The sequence below is a fragment of the Lichenostomus cassidix genome, chromosome 1, assembly GCF_008360975.1.
Source record: "Lichenostomus cassidix isolate B80296 chromosome 1, HeHo_3.0, whole genome shotgun sequence".
Lineage (NCBI taxonomy): Eukaryota > Metazoa > Chordata > Aves > Passeriformes > Meliphagidae > Lichenostomus > Lichenostomus cassidix.
This window is the reverse complement of record NC_139479.1, coordinates 59,277,316-59,298,867: the sequence shown is the minus strand read 5'-3', so window position 1 is coordinate 59,298,867 and position 21,552 is coordinate 59,277,316. Positions and strand designations below refer to the sequence as shown.

Sequence of the window (21,552 nt, the reverse complement as noted above, 5' to 3'; positions counted from 1 at the left end):
ATTTCCACAGAGCTACAGCAAACTGGACAGATTTTAATGGCAACCGCTGTGTTTTCTATGGTTGCAAAATGCTAGCTCATCTTTCACAATTAAAGCAGTATTTTATTTTTTTAAAATCCTATTATACAAATCTAATCACTGACAAATTAATGTATTTTTTAGCACACAAAGTAGAACAAGATTCTATTTGATATCCATTTGACACTGAGATTAGAATCTTTGGTTTATGAGCTGGGAAGCTGTTGTGAAAACAGCAAAAAATTAATTTTTCAATAGCCCTTTACAAAACATTATTAATGTAAAACAAATTACTATTTATTTGCATTTACTTTCTTATTAAATCCCAATAGCCTAAATTTCAAATACCAATTTTGACAAGTGTGCAAGAACTTACCAGTACTTTGTATCTTTGAAGGCTCATCTTCATCTAAGTGTTCGAAAGCAGTGACAAAATCATCCTCAATTGAAGAAACTGACTGATTGGTGTCATCATCTTCTCCATGGCTTGCCTCTGTTTGATGTTTTTGTGAAGAGTTTATTTGCACTGCATATCTTATGCCTGTGGTATACTTGCTTAGCAAGGTAAATATATAATCAACTTTGATCCTTGGGAATGAAGGGGATAGTCTCATCACACAAAACACTTCAGGAAGTTGATTCTTGAAAAAGAGAACAACAAGAAAACAAACATAGCAATCTTCAAGGGATTCCTTCAATGCATTTTTATGAAGAGTAAATAATTAAAAAATATTTTAAATACAAGAAAATTAATTCAACAGCTTGTGTAGAGCGACAGCTAGAATGACTTACTCATTTTTGTAACTTCTGAATTCTGAAGAAAACATTGCAATAATGTAACAAAACCATGATAACATGTACCCAAGAATCTACTAAAGAATGCATGTTAATCTGTGGAGGAACACAGTATTTCAAAGCATGTTTATTCTGTATAATACTTCCTTTTATAGGATATTTGTTTCTTCAATGTACCTTTTATGTTACATGCAGTGTTTGTAATTGGCAAGAATACAATTAGCATGATAATAATGGGAACAATATAGAAATAAAAATAATGGAAATTACATAATTAACACCATTTATAATTTTTTTTGCAACAAAAGCAACCACTGAGTTTTATGAACACTGGACATTCCCTTAATTTTTGACACCTCTTTTTCAACAAAAATAGTCTGCTGAAGATGAAACCTATCTGAGCAAAGCAGAGATAGGTAAGTTGACAAATTTCACATTCTTTCCAATTTGCCAGTGAAAGGGACTATAGCCCAGCAGAAGCATGGGATCAGCACCATAATTGAACATTTATTAAATATTTTCTGTAAACAATACAGCACATTCTATTTTCGTGAAACTACAGAAATATAATATTAATACTACTTTGGCCAAGATGGCTCAAAACCAAAAGCAAGACAGGGTGTAATAAGACTAAACTCTCTAGGAGGCAAAATATACTGCTTCTGACATGCAAGAAGAGACAAAAATTTTACCTGATGTTTCATGACATAAGGTTTTGCCAAGGTTTTCTTTACATCTTTTAGAAAGACAGCCTCATTTTCTTTTAGTTTGCGCAGCTGGAATGATTTCACAACATCTGGAAGCTCTACAGAAACAGCTGACAACTCCTGATTTAAATTTAAATTAAAAAAAACATTGAGAATATAAGGTCAAAGAATAGCATACAAATGACAACGGATTTGATCACATACCTCCCGTAAATGGTAACAGCTGCTAATTCTGGTAAAGTTTTTCTGTTCTTCCCTAGTTCTTGCTCTATCCCCCACTTTCTCAAACTGTGATATAAAGCTTGTGTAAACAAGCTTTAATTCAGTCCATACTTGGAAGATGCTTAGAAGTCATAAAGCAGAATCTTGTAAGTGCTGAAAAGCAGCTGCACATCCTACAAGGTATCCAACTACACTGACCTCAGCTAATGATGGTTCCCAATGGATCTCTACATGCTCTTTTGTGTGCTTCATTGGAATAGTGTTCTAGCTCCCTATTACAAAAACATGGACAAGGCACTTCTTTAACAGGACCCTGGACAACCTTAGATTTATCTAATACAGGAGAGGCCTATGAAAGATTTACAACTTCTTTTTACAACAGTCCAAACCCTGCTGATCCCTATACTTCAAACCATAGCTCCATAAACCTGTTCTGTCCAACTTTCTCTAAATTCCATTTAACTCTAAACAATAAAACAGTTCTTACCCATACAATGCGTAACAATGTCTAGTATTATAATTTGATGAATTAGCAACATTAATATGGAACACAAATGCATTCAGAGTTTCTGGTTTACATTTTAAAATGCCAGCAAACTATTACAGCAATCTATCTACTAAGACCTAGACAGAGTGGAAACATGGAATTTTACTGTGAATATGTATTTTATGATTTATACTGATGTGTAAATTGCACAGGAAGATTAAATCCTTAACTTATGAAAATGGCACATCAAAACCCTCCTAGTTTGCTACACTCCACCTTTTAAAATATTATTTCCTTACCTAAATCTCCTGAACAAAATATCTTAAGGCATAACCATAATACTGGCTCCTGAAACCCCACCAGCAACTCACAGCTAGCAGTCAGTCCAGCAAAGTTTTAGTTTCACACATGCAACTACATCATATTTATAAGCACAGCTCAACTAATGATAACAAACCAAAATACTGATACATACAAGTTTTTACCAACAACAACAACAAAACCCAAACCAAAAAAGCACCCACAAAACGAGTGCCTTCCCACCCAAACATCCCCCCTGCAACCAACCATCCTCCTCCACTGCATTTAAGTTGTTCCAGACTAACATAATAAAAAAATTGAGTGAGGTAACATTGCAAATACATATAAAACAGTGATTACCATATTAAAACAATTGTTTTCAACCTTTCAGTGACATTTGAAACTTAGGCTGTTAAATACTCGAGATATATCTATTTCATTTCTCGAACACCAAAATTCTTCTATTTAAAAACTAGGTGCTACTTAGAAAAAAGCACCAGCTAAAGAAAATAATTTTCCAGAATAGACAGATATATGCTGTACCTGCAAGCGAGCAGCACCCATCTCTTCAGCAAAACCTATAAAGGTAATCTGTAAAATAAATTCATTAATATAGTCGAGAACAGTAAGGATTTTTTTTTGTTTCCTGCAGATATTTAAGAGTTAAAAATTCAGCAGACTTTAAGTTAAAGCTTCATTCCACTGCCACAGAAACCATACCTTAGGGTAGCACAGCTTGCTCAAACAGTAGCACAAAGTCATACATGAAGAATAGTAACACTATACCATTTGACTTGAGAAAGGTCAGATCAGACTGAAGAGCCTTTACAACATTTAAAACCCACTACACAGGAATTTTTTTAGTGGCCGGTATATACAGAGCAATACATACAAGCCTCATTACATCTGTTAAAATAAAGACAATTTTGCAAACATCAGTGCTCAGCTGTCCTTGCTTCGGGCTGGGCACATATAAAACAGTTCCAGTCTGAAATCTGTCCATGCTAATAAACTGTTACACTTTTGGATATACTGAATAAAGCATAATGCCAACACATTATGCAATTTACCATGTAAACTGATTAGCCTAAGGCCAAAACACAACGGATTACTTAAGCCACATGTTTGCATGCCATTGCCAAGTAAACAAACCCTAACATAAGAAATAAAATATCCAATCTCTAAAAGAAAAAGGTCTTGTCAGGCTCAGCAAACTTGAGTATGCCAGAAGTATCAGTTTTGCCTCAGGCTTTTGTGCTTGTGGACAGGGGAGATATGTTATTACATACTGCCCCTCTCTTCTCTCTACAGGTGTCTTCTACCATTCAACATGAACAGACCAAAGTGAGACAGTCACTACTCAAACTTTGGTTCCAACATCAGATTTCCTTAGCTCTCATTTAGTATTTTCCTAACAACAAATCAGCAGGTTATCTGCATACTCAGAAAAAAAATCCCAAGGCATTTATTTTTGAAACAAAGGTGTCAGAAAATATTTTTTTCCCAATATGGATATAAATATGATATGGAATAAAGCGTGGAGACTAAATACTTCCACTGATATTTGAAATTCAGGTTTATATGGCTTGGGTTCCACTTCTTCAGAGCATTAGGCAATAGACTGATTTTTAAGCCATAACTCATAAATTTGTAGCAGTTACTCCAGTTGCTCCAAAGAACAACTATGTTTATATTGATTTATTATTATCTGGTTCAGTTACCTGCTTGTACATACACAGAATCTCTGAGAGTACAGAGCTAGAAAAAAGAAATGGCTGGAAAACAATTCTATTTTGAACTGTATTGGTGTTTTGAATATGTTGTTTCAAAGTGTGACCAAAAAAAGAAATCTTGAACTTTATTTTCAACTGAAATCACACTATGAAAAAGTCTGACTTGTTTCTTTCAGGGGGTCTCATGCTGGGCAGAAGATCTCATGCCTCCAGTAAATATCTTCCTGCTTACATTCACTTATCCTTATGTCAGCTATGACAAGGATCATAAATGAAACAATGCTTCTCAGTAGCATTCCAAATAGCTCCAGACAAATTAGACGTCTCCAGCACCATATTCACTGTGTTAACTGTGAAACAATCCTGTTGGAGCAATGTTACTTTTGAACTCCTACACCTTCTCTTTAACTCCTACACAACTGATCTGCACAATATCTACAAGACACACTTCAACTTCTACATCTTTTTATCTGTACAGTACCTATGATGTGAACTGAATTCCTCCAGAGAAGAGACAAAATATCAAACAATTTAAACCAACTGGGAAAAAAACTAGTTCTCTGAAGAACATTTTGAGAGGCTCTAGAGTTTGTTGCTGTTTAGGGGGTTTTTTTGGCAGCTTTGCTTGGGTTTTTCATTTTCTTACATGCCCCTTCCTCTTCCTCAAGATAACGATTCCAGCCCTTATCTTCTCCCATGGGATAACTCATTGTGCAAGAGAGGGCAGTGTGCAGGAATACAGCGTCACACAAATGAAGGGCAATATTACATTGCGAGGTCAGCAGACAGCTGTCAAAGAGACCACACCACTACTGAGTCTGCCTATTTTTGCCTCAATGGCAATGCTAATCTGGATCTCTTTATTGTGCCCAAACTCCAGTTTTCACAGGAAAAAAAAATCACCTTTTAATACCTTGAACATGTCTTAGTACCTTGAACATGTCTGAAGTTAGTACATCAGTTCAAAAGTTCTTGGGGAGTAGGCCAAGAAAATAAAAAGGTCATTAGTAACACCAGTCCTTTCTTTAAACTAAAAGTGTATAAGACACTGTATTCAAAGGTTATCTTAAGCAATAGATACAGAGGAAATAGTACAAGAAAACCTAAATTCTGTTTTTCTCAATTCTGAGTTCTTTTTACGTCATTCTCCACATAAGCATCTTTTCCTGTATTTTTGTAAGAAAAAAATAAAAAATTTTGTAAGAAAAAAATACCTGTTCTGTGACAGGATATTGACCCTCTTACATTTCAACCAAAGGACTCTTAATTGCTTGAGCTAATAAGGTAACTAAATATAGTCAGCTATCTTTCTCCACAGGGACCATCATTGCAGACATATAAAATATGTTCCCAGCTACTTGTCAGGTAATTGCTACAAGACAAAAAAACTTTCACAGACTCTAAAGCATGGTGTCCCTGATCAGATAAAGACAAGGTTTTGCTCAGCTCTTCCTCCTTAGATTAATCTGTCACAGCTTTCATCTTTCACAAATTCATCTTTCACAAATTTGGCTGCTCCCCAAATTCATAGAGTCACAACCCCTGACTGTATCCATTCCATCACAAAACTTCTGGTGTAATCCAGACAATCCTAACTCACCTCTGCTGGTCACACAATCTGCCTCTTGCTACTGCCTATGCAATTATCAGTCTCCCCTAACCACTTCCTCAGTTGTCTTTTCTTCAATTCTCCCTATCTCAGCTCCTCTGCATGGCCAGTTCAGGTCATCCTCTCCTCCTCTAAGCTCCTTGTCAGGCCTGTCAACTACTAATTAGAAGTCTTTAAAAACAGGTAATACAAGTCACATGGTACACACTGTTCGTTACTTTTTTCTTTTCCCTTTGGAGAAGTTGATGTTAGCCTTGTAACTCAAACACTTCTAGTAATTCCTCCTTACAGCTTAAGCTTCACCTAGAGAGTCCCACATTCTGTTAGGTCTACCTCTCTCCAGACCTCATCCAGCTTTCAGCCCATCCATAATCACATAAAAGATGTCTAGATCTGCAACTCTAAGGCTTCAGCTTTATCTTCAAACCTGAATCAAAGTGTTCTGCTACTTAGTTAGGATAGCACCCAGAGAGCCTTGATCACAACAGTGCTCACAAATGCAGTGCACCCAAGTCATCTATTTACACATCTTGGCTTTCTAGCTTCGTAAATTCTCTGAAGCAGAGAAATGTAATCTTGAAATGTCACAACTTTTTTTAAGACTTCAGTGACTAAATTAAAAAATGAGACTAGGGGGTATATATTTTACAGCCAGAAACCTGCAGCATTGTTCCTATTTACTATCCTGCAACTTTCCATACTGTTTCAGAGAAATTGTTTTCTATCATAACCACAAAATATATAAAAATGGTAATATTATGGCAAACCTCAATAAAATTATCTTGTTCTTCCCGATTTAAGCATTCCTCTGCTGATATGTTGCATAACTCTTTCCTGCTGTGTAGCAGTGACTTCATGGAGTGCAGTATACTTTCACCAAAACTCTGAAAAAACAATGAAAAAATAAATTTAAGAAAAAAATGCATTTTCAGTTTCAGATACATGGTCCATTCATCTATTCCCTGCTCCCCCCAAGTTTTCCTAATCTGATTACTACTTCAAATCCTTTTGTACATAAGTCACCAGGTTTGAAGTTCAAATTGACATCAGGACATGAAGCTGAACCAGGTATGTTTTTTTAAAGCAATATTTTTATTCCAAAACAGCTTGACCATTCTGTATTAAAAAAAAGAAAAAAAGAAAGAAATGTGAGAACACACAGAATTGAAAAAAAAAAGAACAGATGAGTCCAAGAATAAATCAAAACCCCATCTATTCCTTGCATTGAAGCATGTATATGGAACTTTTCCACCAGCTTTTCCTTAAATAGTATGAAAAGCAATTTTAGCCAAGAAAAGTAATGAAGGTGGCTTCAAGTCAGACGGGAAGAAAACAAAGAAGAAAAACAGCCCAAGAAAATCCACATACATTCTTTCCCATTCAATGAAGAATATAAAACAACTGTAACTTAATCCTACATAAATACTTCTTGTAGCATTTCTTGTAATTACACTTATGGTGACACACAAGCTCCCAGGGATGGCTAAAAAAGGCTGAAGAATCCAAGACCTTCTCCCAGTGTAACAAAGTGTTAGCAGAACAAAAGAATCAACACTATGAAGGCAAATAAGACTACAGAACAACAAAAACTGGTTTGTCCAGCTTGTAAAAAAGACAATATCCTCTCAATTGTTTTAGGAATTCAGCAATCTTTTCTTTTTTAATTTAAAATTTTCATCTTGTCTAGCAAATTATAAGGCTAAGAAGACAAGTAAGAACATCTTATGGTTAAAAATTATTAATCCAGTTAATTATTCTCTACAAGACTGCCTTGTTAAAAATGACATAAGAAATCAGCGTGTCCAATTTATGACAAGGTATTTCAAATTTGCATAGCTTCTCAAACAATAGCAGAAGTGCTAGAGAGCCAAATTTAGCCTAAGAATGTTTTGTATTTCTGGTACTCCCACAACAAAAACAATCCCTTTATAGCAAAAAAAAAAAAGTGATCTTACATATTACAGTTACACCTCAAGAAAGATTTTATTTTTTCTCTGTATAAAAAGCAGTATCAAATACTACTATGTTGAAAACCAAATTACTAGAGCAGGGCCAGTGTCACCATGGTTGTGCTAGTGGCAACAGAAAATTAGGAAACCATTTCTAGAATGAGCAGACAAAAGCAAAACAGAACTTCAGGATCCTTGAAATTGCCAAAATACATTTCATTGTTAGCCAATAAGGCTCAGACAGCCACGCTGACAGCCAAGGCCAAGCAACACTGAAGAAGTCAAAACAGTAACTTTGATAGAAAAGTAATAGCTGAACTATTTTTAAAAGTATTTTAGACAGATATTGGGTCATTTGAAATAAATTAATGAAGCGTTCACCTAATTTCCACTTCTATCTATTCCCTTGCCCCTGCACATTTAGTTGCAATTTGCTTCCACAGTTTAGTATCATCTCTTTGTACTTTCCAAAGTATGCTGTTGGTGCCTTTCTCTGATTCTCTGGATATTCCAAGTTTACAGATGGCTGCAATATCAGTGCTGCTCAAAGACTGTTCCCTAATAATTCCTTCATTCATCTTGCACAAAAGCAATTTCTGAAGCCAAGCAAGCATGTTGAAATGTCTCATTTTTAGCTCCTACAATAATTTAATCATTCATAACACCCAAAATAGTAATTAGGGGAAAAAAAGTCGTATGAGGCGACCTGCTAATTTTCTGCAAGCCAACAGAGCTCCAGTTTGAGAAGGGATCACTGTAATTCTCTAGTTGGCTTTTCTAAAGCTACAAACTATTACACACACCTTATTTACAAGCAAGTACCTTTCCCTAGTTTCACATCTGAAAGGAAGAATGAATAACTAAGAACCAGAGCATGGTACAAGGAATTACTGAGGTGAAGGAAAATTCAACATTTTGGAGAATATTAAGCTGAACTGGCAGAAGAAGAAAGATGAAACAACTGGAAAAATCTCCCTAAGGTCTGGAAGGACGAGCATACAAGACTATATGCAGGTCTGGTAGCCCATGGTGGCACCATGCAACTGAAGAGATAAAATATCCATATTTAAAATGAGAAGGAAGGAAGTGACATGTTTTTCACATCATATAAATAAATACAAAAAAGCTCAGAATGTGAAAGTAATAAAGGTATGGAAATTAACAGGCACACTAAATACACAGAAGAAAAAAATCACATCTATCTTGACTTCCACCTATCACTTAAATACAAGAAGAGTTAACAAAACCAGATAAAGACAGAATTAACCAAAAGAGCTGATTTTGGAAATGAAAGCTTTGCTTGAATGCAGATTTTTATCTGCATTCAAGGGGGGGAAGTGGTTTGAGAACAGTTGACATAGGTCAGTAAGCAACTTTCTCAAAATTTATCTTGAGACTGATGTCAAGTATCATCATGATGAATAAATTTAATGAGAAAAAAAAATATGAGAAAGACTGTTGATAATTTGAAGTAAGAAGGTGTCATCAGCTAAGAAGGAGAATAGCAAATCATACATGAAGAACTTGCTCAGCATGAGTGTTTATAAAAACAACCATAAGAAACACAAAGTTATGTCCTTAAAAATGAAATGCAGGCTTTAAAATTGAATTGTAAATTCACAAGCTTGGAAATAAAAGACCTGAGCTGACTTCTTGATTGTGGCATAGCAATCAATGAATGGTCAACATGATATTGCACTGAAAGTAGCAAATATGCATCCTTTAGTGCAAGAACTGACATCAGAGTCACTGAGAAGGACATCCTGTGTAATTGCACATACAGTATTATCCACATGTAAAAAGAAGATTAACTCACAACAAGCACAGAAAGTAGGACTATGAAGGATAATCACTGGAATGCAGAGGCTTTCATACAAAAGCAGACTAAAACCTTAGTTTACACAGTTTCCAAAAACCAAGGCTAACAGAGGACAGATCACCAATTGTAAAAAAATAAGAAGGGTGAACATTACCAAAAGAAAAGAAATTACTTAAGCAGAAGAATAAAGACATCCATCAACAAACAGGTATAAATTTGCTGTGAGTAGCTTTAGCCTAAAATTCAGTCTTAGTTATCACCACAGTGTGGTTCAAAAAGACAAAACCAGCAGTAGGTCTGGGGGGAGGTGTTTTAAGCTCCTCATTAACTGAGAGGCTATATTTAGTAATTTTTTTATATTCTCATCCTTTTTAAAATTGTGCTCATAACAGCAGAGGACTGGACCCAATTTCAGAGAAATCCTCCTGTCCAACAGACGATGTAAATTCTCTCACTATCCCAAACTAGGAGACTCAACTACATTAAAAACTAAAAATTAGCAAGTTCCAAGATGATCAGCTCAGTTTAGGTAAGAACAAGAGGTCACCTTCAACAAAAGGATGTAATTTGTTTTTATAAACAGTACAACTACTTCTAACATACATTGACATGTAGGCAAAAACCACCCAAGCAATCTATAAAGCTCTGCTTGGAAGGCCTGTAGGACTTGGTACTCCTTCCTCACAGAAATTCTTGCAATAAATCCTATTTCATTCACAAGCACAGATTTCAAATTTACTAAGTTGTGCCAGGGGAAAACCACAAATATTGTCAGGAAGCTCAGACATGAACAATGGAAATCCTTGCCACATCTCTAGCTCAACTGAGCAAGTCAAAGATTTGCATTGCTCCAGCAAATCAAGAAGTCATTATCCAAGGATCCATCACAGTACACTGGAGGAGGTATTTGGTCTCATGAAGTGTTTTAAAAATCAACTGTTTTCTAACATTTCAAACAACCTGTAAGATGCCATGATCTCTAGAGAAATGAAGTGCAGTGCTGGACAGTCATCCTTACTCTGCTCTAAAATAACAAAGCAGCTCTTCCTTATTTCATCTGCTGTAAGATTTAAAGGGACTGAATATTTTAAGGTGATTTTGTAAAAATAGAAACTTAGGCTTTAAATATGCACACCATAACTGTGCACTGACGTTTAAGAGCTACTATTGCAATAATTCCTGTTAGCTGTGACAAAGTATTATGGAGAGGACAGGAATCAGACTGCAATCTTCTGTAAATCAACAGAAGGTGAAACACAGTGCAGTTCTGACCACCCTGCCTGGTTCTATGAGAAGGAAAGTTCCACATCACAATACAAATAGACACCTCTCAGGTAAACATCAAGAGGAGGCAGCCACAGGTCAAAACAATGGAGACTGGCTGTAAGAAAATGCAGAATTCTGCAAGAAGGGTTGAATTCATGTTTCTATAACCACACAGTCCAGAATGCTTAGTATTAATTAATGGAGCACTTCACAGAGGTAATATTTTAAGCAACTATTAGAATCAGTGAGGACTCACTGGTCACTGTCATTATTAGAAAGATGTTTCTGTAACTCATAGGTCTAAAAACCTGGTGGGGCAGGGAGGGTAGTATTTGTTTTGCTTAGTAAATTGGAACAGAAAAAACAAATAAAGGGCAGATTTAAAAAATACTCTAAAAATAAGCATATGTTGAAGTGAAGCAAAATTACTTGACTGAAGTTGAAGATCTCTATTGGAGCTGGAGAGTTCTCATAAACCAATAAAATACTAGGTTTTATACTGTGTGTTTTAAAGTGAAAGATTATCACCCATAATTACAAACTGCTTAATACATGGCAGTCAACATTCCGTGTCAGGACCTGGAACAACCCACTACCTGCCTGGCTGTCTCATAATACTTTCCTTTGACTTTGAACAGTTTCTACAGGACACATACCACAGCCACTGATTCCTTAAAACAACAAAAGCTGCTTACAAAATAAAATAATGCATTTTCATGTGATAAGATGCTTCCTTGCTCAGTTTCTCCTCGTACTGTTGCAGCAACTTGCAAATAAGGAAGTTATTAATAATCAAGAAAGACCTAGAAAATTACTCATCTGTGTTCAACTACCTAGAGGAATTTGATTAGATAAATAAATTTGTTCCTTCAGGATAAACTGCAACTTTCATTTCATTAAGAGCTTATAGAAGTTCCAAGAAAATTTTAGGGAGAGTACATTATGTTCTCCAAGTTAAAGTGACAAAATTTAAAGAACAAATAAATTTAATTTAATATTAGAAAACGCCACTAATATCTTTCGTAAGTGCCAGATATATTTTCTTTTTCACCAAGGCATTTCCTAAATGTTCATGTAAACACAAGCATAAACCAGAAAGAAATTAAGATCTAAAGATAAAAATATTACAAGTAAGCCCTAACACAGGCTTCACAGAATTCAATGAAGACTGTATATTCGTATTTTATTACATATAAACTCAAAAAATCTGCTCTAAAATAAAAGCTATATTCCAATAAACAAGGCAAATTCTAGTAAATTAATACATCACAATTTTATCACATCGCCTTGAAAGACAAAAGCATGCACTCTTCCTTAAATTATGCTGTCTCTCAGTTCCATTACACTGAATATGCCAAAGAGTAAAGCAAAAGCGATTTCTTTGCCTCCTTGAAATGTCATACAACTAAAATTAAAACATAGTAAAAAAAAAAACAAAACCCACACTCAAAAAACCCAAACAAACCACCTGACTTGGTTCATTATTAGATCGAAAAGCTCTGAATTTTTTTTAAAAAATACAAATAATTACCTTTTCAACAGATATTCTTGATTTCATGCGACTGCCCTGAGCCCTGGCACACATGTCCATGATCTTTCCAAGCTTGATATTCGATGAAAGACGTCAGCTCAAAAACACCTACAAAAAACATTTATATTTGATTATTTTATGTTTATCCATTTCGTTTCTATCCATTTTGAAAATGCAAGTAGACAAAACAAGAACCACTAAAAACCATTTAGAAGCATTTTAAAACTGGGAAAGATTAAACAGCACACCATCCATACTGACAGCTGCCTTTAAAAAAGTGCAGCCTTAATGACCTTCAAAACCAGACATGAAATGCAGAACACAGACACCTTGCAGTAAATTTCATCGTTTAACTAGAATTTCAAGGCTGCATTGGGATGGGGAGGAGCACTGCATTAAATATCGTTCCACTGTCACTTACACCCTGGAAAGTTTGTCAGCAGGTTCCCATACTATAAAACACACTGAAACCACCCTTAAACAATCTTGGGAGGCAAATGTACAACTCACCCACCCAGCCAACCAGCCTGGTCATGTCTGTCAACCTGAGGTACTCCAGGCTAACATGGATCATCACTCTCATCCTCTGGCTCTGCTCTGACAGCCCAATCTCTGCTGGCAAAAGGCAGCAGACCCGATGCATTCACCAGCACTCTCGACCAAGTAGGTCACAAGAGCTTCTGCTCGAGTCAGCTGCCCTTATTTATCTTAAGTCAAATTCTAACAAGAATATAAAAAAACCAGCTATGAAATGAAAGCTTTTTTTTTTCAAGTTTCCCTCTTTAACCAACGGATCCAGTTTGTTTCATTCACCTCTACATGCCCCAAAACAGGCAACAAATAAAGAGTGTTAACAAAGACAGAAAGCAAGTGCTGGTGTTTTTGGCTCTATGGAAGTTTTAATATTTCATCTTTCCCCATGGTCACACCATTTAATCCAGAAAAAGAATTCCTAGACTATACAAAATAAACCAGGCATACAGCAAGTGCATGTAAAAATGACTGCAAAGATAGAGAAAATAAACACCACAACATCAGAGAATGGGTCTTCTTCACACAGCTGACCAGACTGGTTTTGTCGATCTCATCTCAAGCACATACTTGATCTTTATATGGGAAATAAATCTTTATATGAGCTTGGTCTTGAGTATAAGTCATTTAAATAAGAGATAAGTAGTGTCATCAAGTAACTATATTCTTCATTTTCCTCCACCCCAGCACCTCTAAAAGCAAAACCCCTTCAAGAACACAATAGCAAGAGATTATTATTAGGTACATCTATTCACATTTCACCTTGACTTCTGCTTTCCTTCACAAAGATGAACTTGCTAAAATCTTATAAAAGAAGTTACACTTAGGCAAATAAACTGAAATATTTTCATCTCTAGAGCACAGCTTCTCTCAATTGGATGTTTAAAGTTTGGAAAATTAAGACAATTACATGAAGCAGCCAGGCACATGTTCCACAGATTACATCTCTTATATATAAATATAATAAATACAAATAAAAAAATAATTTTACAGTAAACTATGGCTAGAAGACTAAACACAACAATGCTTTTGCTGAAACTCATATGTTTAAAAGAAAAAAATCCACAAAACAGTATCAGGCATTAAAAAGAAATCCACTTTACTTGTCCCTACTGCTCTATCTTAAATGGCTAATCCACTAAAAATCCAAAGCATATTGGGGAAATACTCTTAGACACTCCTCCTAAGAGAAGCCATCTATAGGAAAAGTTAGGTTTTTACGTAGGATTGCGAACTTCAGCTCTACGTTTCAGGAAGGATCCCTCCTTGCAGCAATTTCAACAAAGCCCAATACAGCAGGCTTCAGAGATTACTTTTTAACCCTGTTGGGCACTGCAGCGTTTACTCAGGTATGTAGCTCAGAGTTACACAGTAAACTGCTTTCAGGTTTAGGTAATTCCCTATGTCACCTGCTACTAAACTCTGGGGACCTGAACATCAAGCTGCAGGGTCCTCTACCTGTAAAACCAACAGCCTTGTACATCCCAGGGAAGACTGAAAGATACTGGACAGAAACCATGCAGGTTTATCAATATAACACCATAGCCATTTTGTCTTGTCTGCATCCTGTCCTTCAGTACTTGAATTATACAGATTCTCCCCACCACCTACAGAACTTCTGCTCTCTGTTATGCATTTCAGAGAAGAGTGAAGGGTCCCACTCATCCAACAATGCAGCAAAACCTGAAGGTTTTCTTCGTAATATACAAAATTATTATCCATTTTCAATACAACAATGGTCCAGTCATCTGAGAAGTACACAAACGATAAAACTAACCGAAAAAGAAGTGAAAGCACTGACAACAAAACAGCCTGGAAATAACTCATTTGTATAAATAAAACTTACCATTCAAAATTGCTATTACTTCTGGATATTGAATCTGACTATTAAATTTAATTTCCTCCCATTGTTAACTCAAAAAAGGGAATAAATGGCAGAAGTAGCAGATATAAGAAGAACAGGACTTTCCCGTTATTGAATAACTATCGGCAGGCAACCAAGAAAAAGGAAAAAAATTGATCACCCAACTAACTAATAAACAGCCACACAAAGTTTAACCATCTTTACCTTTTCAGTATGTTGGATCACTTTAAATGCACACAGCATGGGCAACACACAAGAGGAGTTGGAAGCCTCCCTGCTGCTAGGAAGCTACAACTTAGTTACCATTACTGAAACTTGGAGGGACGAATCCCACAGCTGCGGCTGTAGATGGCTACAGGCTGTTGAGAAGACACAGATTAGCAAGGAGTGGCTGAATGTTGTCCTCTACAACAAGGAATGGATAGTGAAGAGCAGCCATAAGCAGGCTGAAAGCATATCGCTAAAAACAAGAAAACAAGGTATCAAGAGAACCTTGTGGCTGATCCAGGGAAGCCTAGGGAGGAAGCCTCCTTGCTCCAAGCTACAGGAGGCACCGCGTTCACAGGCTCTTGTCCAGCTGGGGGACTTCAAGCACCCCAAAATCTCCTGCAAAAGTAGCACAGCAAGCTGTTCCAGGAGGAGACTCGTGGAATGCATAGAGGATTGCTTCTTAAGACATGTAACAGACAATCCTAACCAGAGGGGATGTAACACTGGACCTGTTGGTCACCAACCTAAGTGAGCTAATCAGTGACAAGTTTGGAGGCAGCCTGTGCCATAGAAGTCACGCACTGGTGATGTTTTCAGCCCTGAGGGACATGGAACAGGCAAAGAGTAAGTTCAGGATCCTAAATTTTGGAAAAGCATACTTCTGGCTGTTCAAGGAGCTAAATCCATAGGACCCCCTGGGACACTGTCCTCAGAGACATGGGAGCAGGACAGAGATGCAGAACTTCAAGCACACTTTCCATACAGCACAAGAGCTACCACTCCCTGGGTGTAAGAAATCAGGAGAGGAAAGCAAGAGACTGGCATTGCTGAGTTGTGAACAAACTAAGACCAGCTGAGGTCAAACTAAAGAGAAAGAAGGTGATGCACAGGCAGTGGAAGCAGAGACAGGTATTCTGGGAAGAGTACAAGGACACTGCCCAGTTTTGGGGGGGATAAGGTCAGAAGGCCAAGGTGAAACTGAAGCTGAACTTGGCAAGGAATGCAAAGAATTAGAAGGGCTTCTACAGGTATGTCAGAGAGAAATGGAAGGTCAAAGAAAGTGCAATCCCACTGATGAACACAACAGGCAAACCAGTAACAACAGACGAGATGGTTGAGGTGCTTAACAACGTTTCTGCCTCAGTCTTCACTGGCAACCTTTCTTCCCCCACCTCTCCAGTGGATGGACTGGGGGAGCAAAGTCCTTCTGTAAGAGAAGATCAGGTTTGTGACCACCTGAGGAACCTGAATGTACATAACCTGTTGAGACACATCCCAGAGTCCTGAGAGAATTGGCTGATGTAGTTATCAAGTCACTCCATCATATCTGAAAAGTCATGGCAATGAGGTAACTGGAAAATGGGAAACATTGGACCCACCATCACATAGGGTAGAAAGGCAGATCCTGGGAACTACTGATCTGCCAGTCTCACCTCTGTGCCTGAGAAGATCATGGAACAGATGCTGCTAGAAGTTGTGCTAAGACACATGGAGGCAGGAAGGTGATGCAGGACAGCCAGCACAGCATCACCAAGGGCAGCCCCTGCCTGACCAGTCCAGTGACCTTCTATGATGGCGTGACTACACCACTGGACAAGGAAAGAGCTATGGATATCATCTATCTGGACATCTGTAAGGCTTTCAAAAAAATCCCCCAAAACATCCTTCTCCTCAAATTGGAGAGAGATAGATTTGATGGGTGGAATGTTCAGTAGATAAGGAGCTGGCTGGAAGTACCCATCCAGAAGAGAGAAGTCAACAGCTCAGTGTCCAAATGGACACTGGTGACAAGTGCTGTCCCTCAGCAGTGGAACCAGTGTCATTTAGCACCTTCATTAATGACATAGACCAAGTGCATCAAGTGCACCCTCAACTAACTTGCAGATGACAAGAAGCTGAGTGGTGTGGTTGACATGCCTGAGGGATGGGACACCATCCAGAAGGACCTGGATAAGCTCAAGCAGTGGACCCATATGAAGTTCATGAGGTTCAACAAGACCACATGCAAGGTCCTACATCTGGGTTGGGAAAATTCCCAGTATTGATAAAAAACCATAGGATGAACAGATTAAGAGCAGCCCTGAGAAGAATGACTTGGGGGTGGCGATGGACAAGAAGGTAGACATGACCCAGCAATGTGTGATCACAACCCAAAAATCCAACCACATCCTGGGCTGCATCCAAAGCTGAGTAGCAAGTAGGGTGATTCTCTGCTCTGGTGAGACCCCACCTGGAGTGCTGCATCCAGTTCTGGGGTCCTCAGCACAGGAAACACATGGACCTCTTGGAGCAGGTCCAAAGGACGGTCACAAAAATGATCAGAGGGATGGAGTACCTCTGCTATGAAGACAGGCTGGGAGACTGGGAGCTGTTCAGCCTGGAGAAGGCTCCAGAAAGACTTTACAGAAGCCTTTCAATACTTAAATGGGGCTTATAAGAATGACAGGACAAACTTTTTAGCACCTGTTGTAATAGAACAAGGAGGAATGGTCTTAAACTAGAAGAGGGTACATTTAGATTAGACAGAAGAAATCTTCTGCAATGAGGATGGTGAAGCATTGACACAGGCAGTCTGGAGGTTGTAGATGCCCCATCCCTGGAAACATTCAAGGTCAGGCTGGACAGAGCTCTGAGCAACCTGATCTAGTTGTAGATGTCCCTGCTCACTGCAGGGTGATTGGACTAGATGACCTTTAAAGATCCCTTCTAGCCCAAAGCATTCTATGAATTTAAAAACCCATTTTTCCAGTGATTTGCTGAGGAACATCCTTCTCATCAGAGCACATAATGAGCATTTAGCTAGCTTTTCCATATACATGTGTCCTTGTTTGAATATATTAAGGAGCAAAATGAAATAATCAGCTTAAGGGAATCCAACAGGAAATTTGCCATGGATTTAATCTCTTTGTATAAGTCTATCCCATGTCTAAATTTACTTTAAGTCAGTATGTATTGACAATCATTAGCTGGCAGAAAAGAAGAAACTTTATCTTTTTTCAGTAAATGTGCTGAGTAAATCTCTTCAATTGCTATAGGGGCATATGCAGACGTGCACACCTATGTTAAACACATACAGGTTATGAGAAATTTGAATTGCACAGGCAATAAATTTAAAATACATGTAATACATCCTTATTAAAATTAAATTTCAAATAAAAGATTCTAGGCAATAACAATAGTATATCTATACTATGTTTTTAAAAGGAGGTTTTTGAGTAGTACTAGAGCAAAAGTAGACATCTTTCTTCTAAAGTACTTTTTTTTTTTCTCTTGAACACACTGACCTGAAGCAGCCTAGAGAACCCTGACGATGATTTGCAAAAGCCAGGCCTAATCAGACACTGAGCTTTGAATGATTCATTCCAAATATGAAATTCAAAAATACCTTAAGAACGACATTCTTTTAGAATCACAAAATCATCAGGGTTAGAGAAGGCCTAGATAATTCTAGTCCAATTTCCTCTGGTCCTCTCACTGCAGGCATGGAAGAAGAGTCTGGACCCCACCTCACTACACCCTCCTTTCAGGTGCTTATAGAGAGCAATTAGGTCTCCCCTGACCTCTCTTCTCCAGGCTAAACACCCTCAGCTCCCTCAGCCACTTCTCTTAACTCATGTTCTAGACCTTTCAGGAGACTTGTTGCCCTTCTCTAGATGCACTCCAGTGCTTCAGAGTCCTTTTGGAAATGCGGGGTCCAAAACTGAACACAGAACTCGAGGTGTGGCCTCACCAGTGCCAAGTACAGGACAATCTCTGCCCTGGTCCTGCTGGCCACACTATTGCTGATATAGACCAGGATGCCATTGGCCTTCTCAGCCACCTGGGCACACGCTGGTTCACGTTCAGCTGCTGTCAACCAGAACCCTCAAGTCCTTTTCTGCTGAACAGCTTTTCAGCCACTCTTCCCCCAGCCTGGAGCACAGAGTGGGGTTGTTGTAGCCCAAGTGCAGGACCCAGCACCTGGCCTTGTTAAACCTCATGCCACTGACCTCAGCCCATGGATCCAGCCTGTGCAGGTCTCCATGTAAAACCCTCCTACTCTCAAGCACATCAACACTCCCATCCAACTTGGTGTTGTCTGCAAATTGACAGAGGGTGCACTCAGTCGCAATGTCTGGATCATCAATAAAGACATTAAAAAGGACTTGCCCCACACCTGACCCCTGGGGACACCACTAGTGACTGGCATCCAGCAGGGTACAGCTCCATTCACCACCACTCTCCGGGCCCAGCCATCCAGCCCATTTTTCACCCACTGAAGAGTACTCCCATCCAAGCCATGAGCAGCCAGTTTTTCTAGGAGGATGCTATAGAAGATGGTGTCAAACACTTTACTGAAATTGGGATAGACACCATCCACAGCCCTTCCCTCATCTACTCAGTGGGTCACTTTGTCATAGAAGGAGATCAGATTGTCAAGCAGAACTTTCCTTTTGTAAATCCATACTGGATTGCGTTTGATCCCCTGGCTGTCCCACATGTGAATTTATAACCTTACCAAACAATTGCTATTGAAAACCAAATTAAGCAAGTCTACACCGACAAGCAGACAGAATAGTCTAATGGATCTTTCTCTATTTCTCATTTCTAATGATTTATCAGTTTCACTGACCAGATCGGCGGTCTTGAAAAAGACCAGTTACAAAACACAAACTGGCTTGACCAGAGCCAGACCCATGGTAGGAGGGAGGAGTGAAATACATTGTTTATGGTTAACATTATTGACAGGATGGGTCCTCTTTTTTTGTTTGTTTTTAATTCTCTTACATTGTATTTTTTGTCACATAGAAGCAGCAATGTCAAAAGAATCCTTCATTTTCTTTTCCTAGATCATGGCTAGAAAGTCATCACCCACAGGTTCCCCCCAGTCCTGGATCCGGATTCTCAAACACTTCCTGGGGAAAAAAATGTTACTTCACATACTAGGAATATCCATTAGCCTAGATTTTGCAGCTTATGCAATTAACTAAGTTTCTGCACTTCATTCTGTTGTGTACTTTGTACATAACAGAACTACACCAAGTAAGGTGGAGCTATTATTTTCTAAGCTGCAGCATTTTCTCAAGCAAACTTATTCACTCCTAGAGAAAATTTCCCCCCGAGAGAATACCTTGTTCAGTTCTCAAGGATTAATTAAATATTGGTGGTATCTATCACTAAAGTCTAACTGTATGATTCTGAAATAATCTTATAAACATGAACCAATGCAAAACTCTTCCAAAGTGCAACATGGATAAACTTCGAGCATCGTATTACCATTTATTTCAGTACCACTGATCTCTTCCAGATACAATCTAAGTGAGATTTTTTTTCTCCCTATCTCACTCTGGCAATACATTAGAGATTCAGTGAGAAGGCTGTATCAATATACAGTTTGTATCTACGGTTCACCCATTTTTTTTTTTCCTTTGCTTATTGGATTTTTTTTTAACAGCGAGAAGTACTTGAGCTGTAGTAAGAAAGCCAAAGAAAGCCCCTCAAACGAGCCAAGAAAGCAAAGGAGGAACGCTCCCTGTTCCTCTTCCCTAGAGGGAGGAAAGGAACTGGGAGGAGGACGTGCGGCGGGAGGGAGGGAGGGAGGGCGACGAGGCACTTTTACAGCGAAATGTAGAGAACAGGCTGAACTTCCTTAACCCTGCGCGCTGACCACAACCCAAACAACGCCCGAGGGGACGCGAACTCACGGAGCCGCCGGGCACCGACCGCGGCAGCACCAGCACGGGTCCGTCAGTCCCAGCCGAGCCTGCGGACAGACAGACAGAGCCGGCCCACGGGGGCAGCGGGGGACCTGCGATCGCGAACCCCGCCGCCCGGGGCCGAAGCGCTGCGCTGCCCCCTGCCCAGCTCGTGTCACCGCCGCGCCGCGACCCAGCGCTGCCCGGCCCAGCCCCGGCCCAGCCACGCGTTACCGGTGCGGCCCGCGGGAGCAGCGCTGCCCCAGGGCAACCTTCCCCGGGAAGGGCGGCGGAGGATGCGCTGCCCCGCGCCTCCCCGGGAGCCCCCGGGCCACCTGTGGCAGCCAGCCCCAGCTGACAGGCCGGCGGCGGCGCCCCGCCCTGCGCGGGGATGGCACCGGCGGGCCCCGAGCTCGCCCAGCGGCGCGGCCCGCGGCGGAGCGGCCGGAGGGGGTAGGAAGAAGAGCGGGCGCTCCGTACCTGTGGCCGTGGCTGCCGCCGCCTCCTCAGCGCCCGCCGCCCGCGGCCATGGCCCCGCAGCGGAGCAGCCCCGCAGCGCCCGACCGGCCCGCCGCCCCAGCCGCCGCCGTGGCCCCGCCCCCTCGGGCCCGCCCCGCCCCGCCCCGCGGCTCCCGCTCCCGCCCCCGGCGCGCGCCCCCGCTCTCGCGACGCTTCCCGCCCGGCCCCGCCCCCGCAGCGCCCGCCGCCGCGCGCTGCCATTGGCGGGAGAACGACCCCGCCCCGGAAACGGCCGCGGCGGCGGGGCGCGCGCAGGGGGAGGCGCGCGGCGGGTTCGTGCCGGCCGCAACCCGGGCGGGAGGAGAGACCTCGCTGTG

General features: G+C 39.9%; 1 protein-coding gene across 5 annotated transcripts in view; it reads right to left on the bottom strand.

Moving 5' to 3' along the window:
- Positions 1 to 21,305, bottom strand: part of AKAP11 (A-kinase anchoring protein 11) — a 44,689-nt gene extending 23,384 nt beyond the window's left edge. For all 5 annotated transcript variants that reach the window (XM_085059188.1, XM_085059195.1, XM_085059214.1 and 2 more), the window contains exons 1-6: positions 21,197 to 21,305; positions 12,437 to 12,544; positions 6,639 to 6,755; positions 3,073 to 3,120; positions 1,506 to 1,640; positions 395 to 659 (exon numbers count right to left, since the gene is read on the bottom strand). In XM_085059188.1, the coding sequence (XP_084915314.1) occupies positions 395 to 659; positions 1,506 to 1,640; positions 3,073 to 3,120; positions 6,639 to 6,755; positions 12,437 to 12,496 (625 nt within the window). In that variant the 5' untranslated portion in view covers positions 12,497 to 12,544; positions 21,197 to 21,305. The remainder of the gene's footprint in view (positions 1 to 394; positions 660 to 1,505; positions 1,641 to 3,072; positions 3,121 to 6,638; positions 6,756 to 12,436; positions 12,545 to 21,196) is intronic.
- Between the last annotated feature and the right edge of the window lie 247 nt (positions 21,306 to 21,552).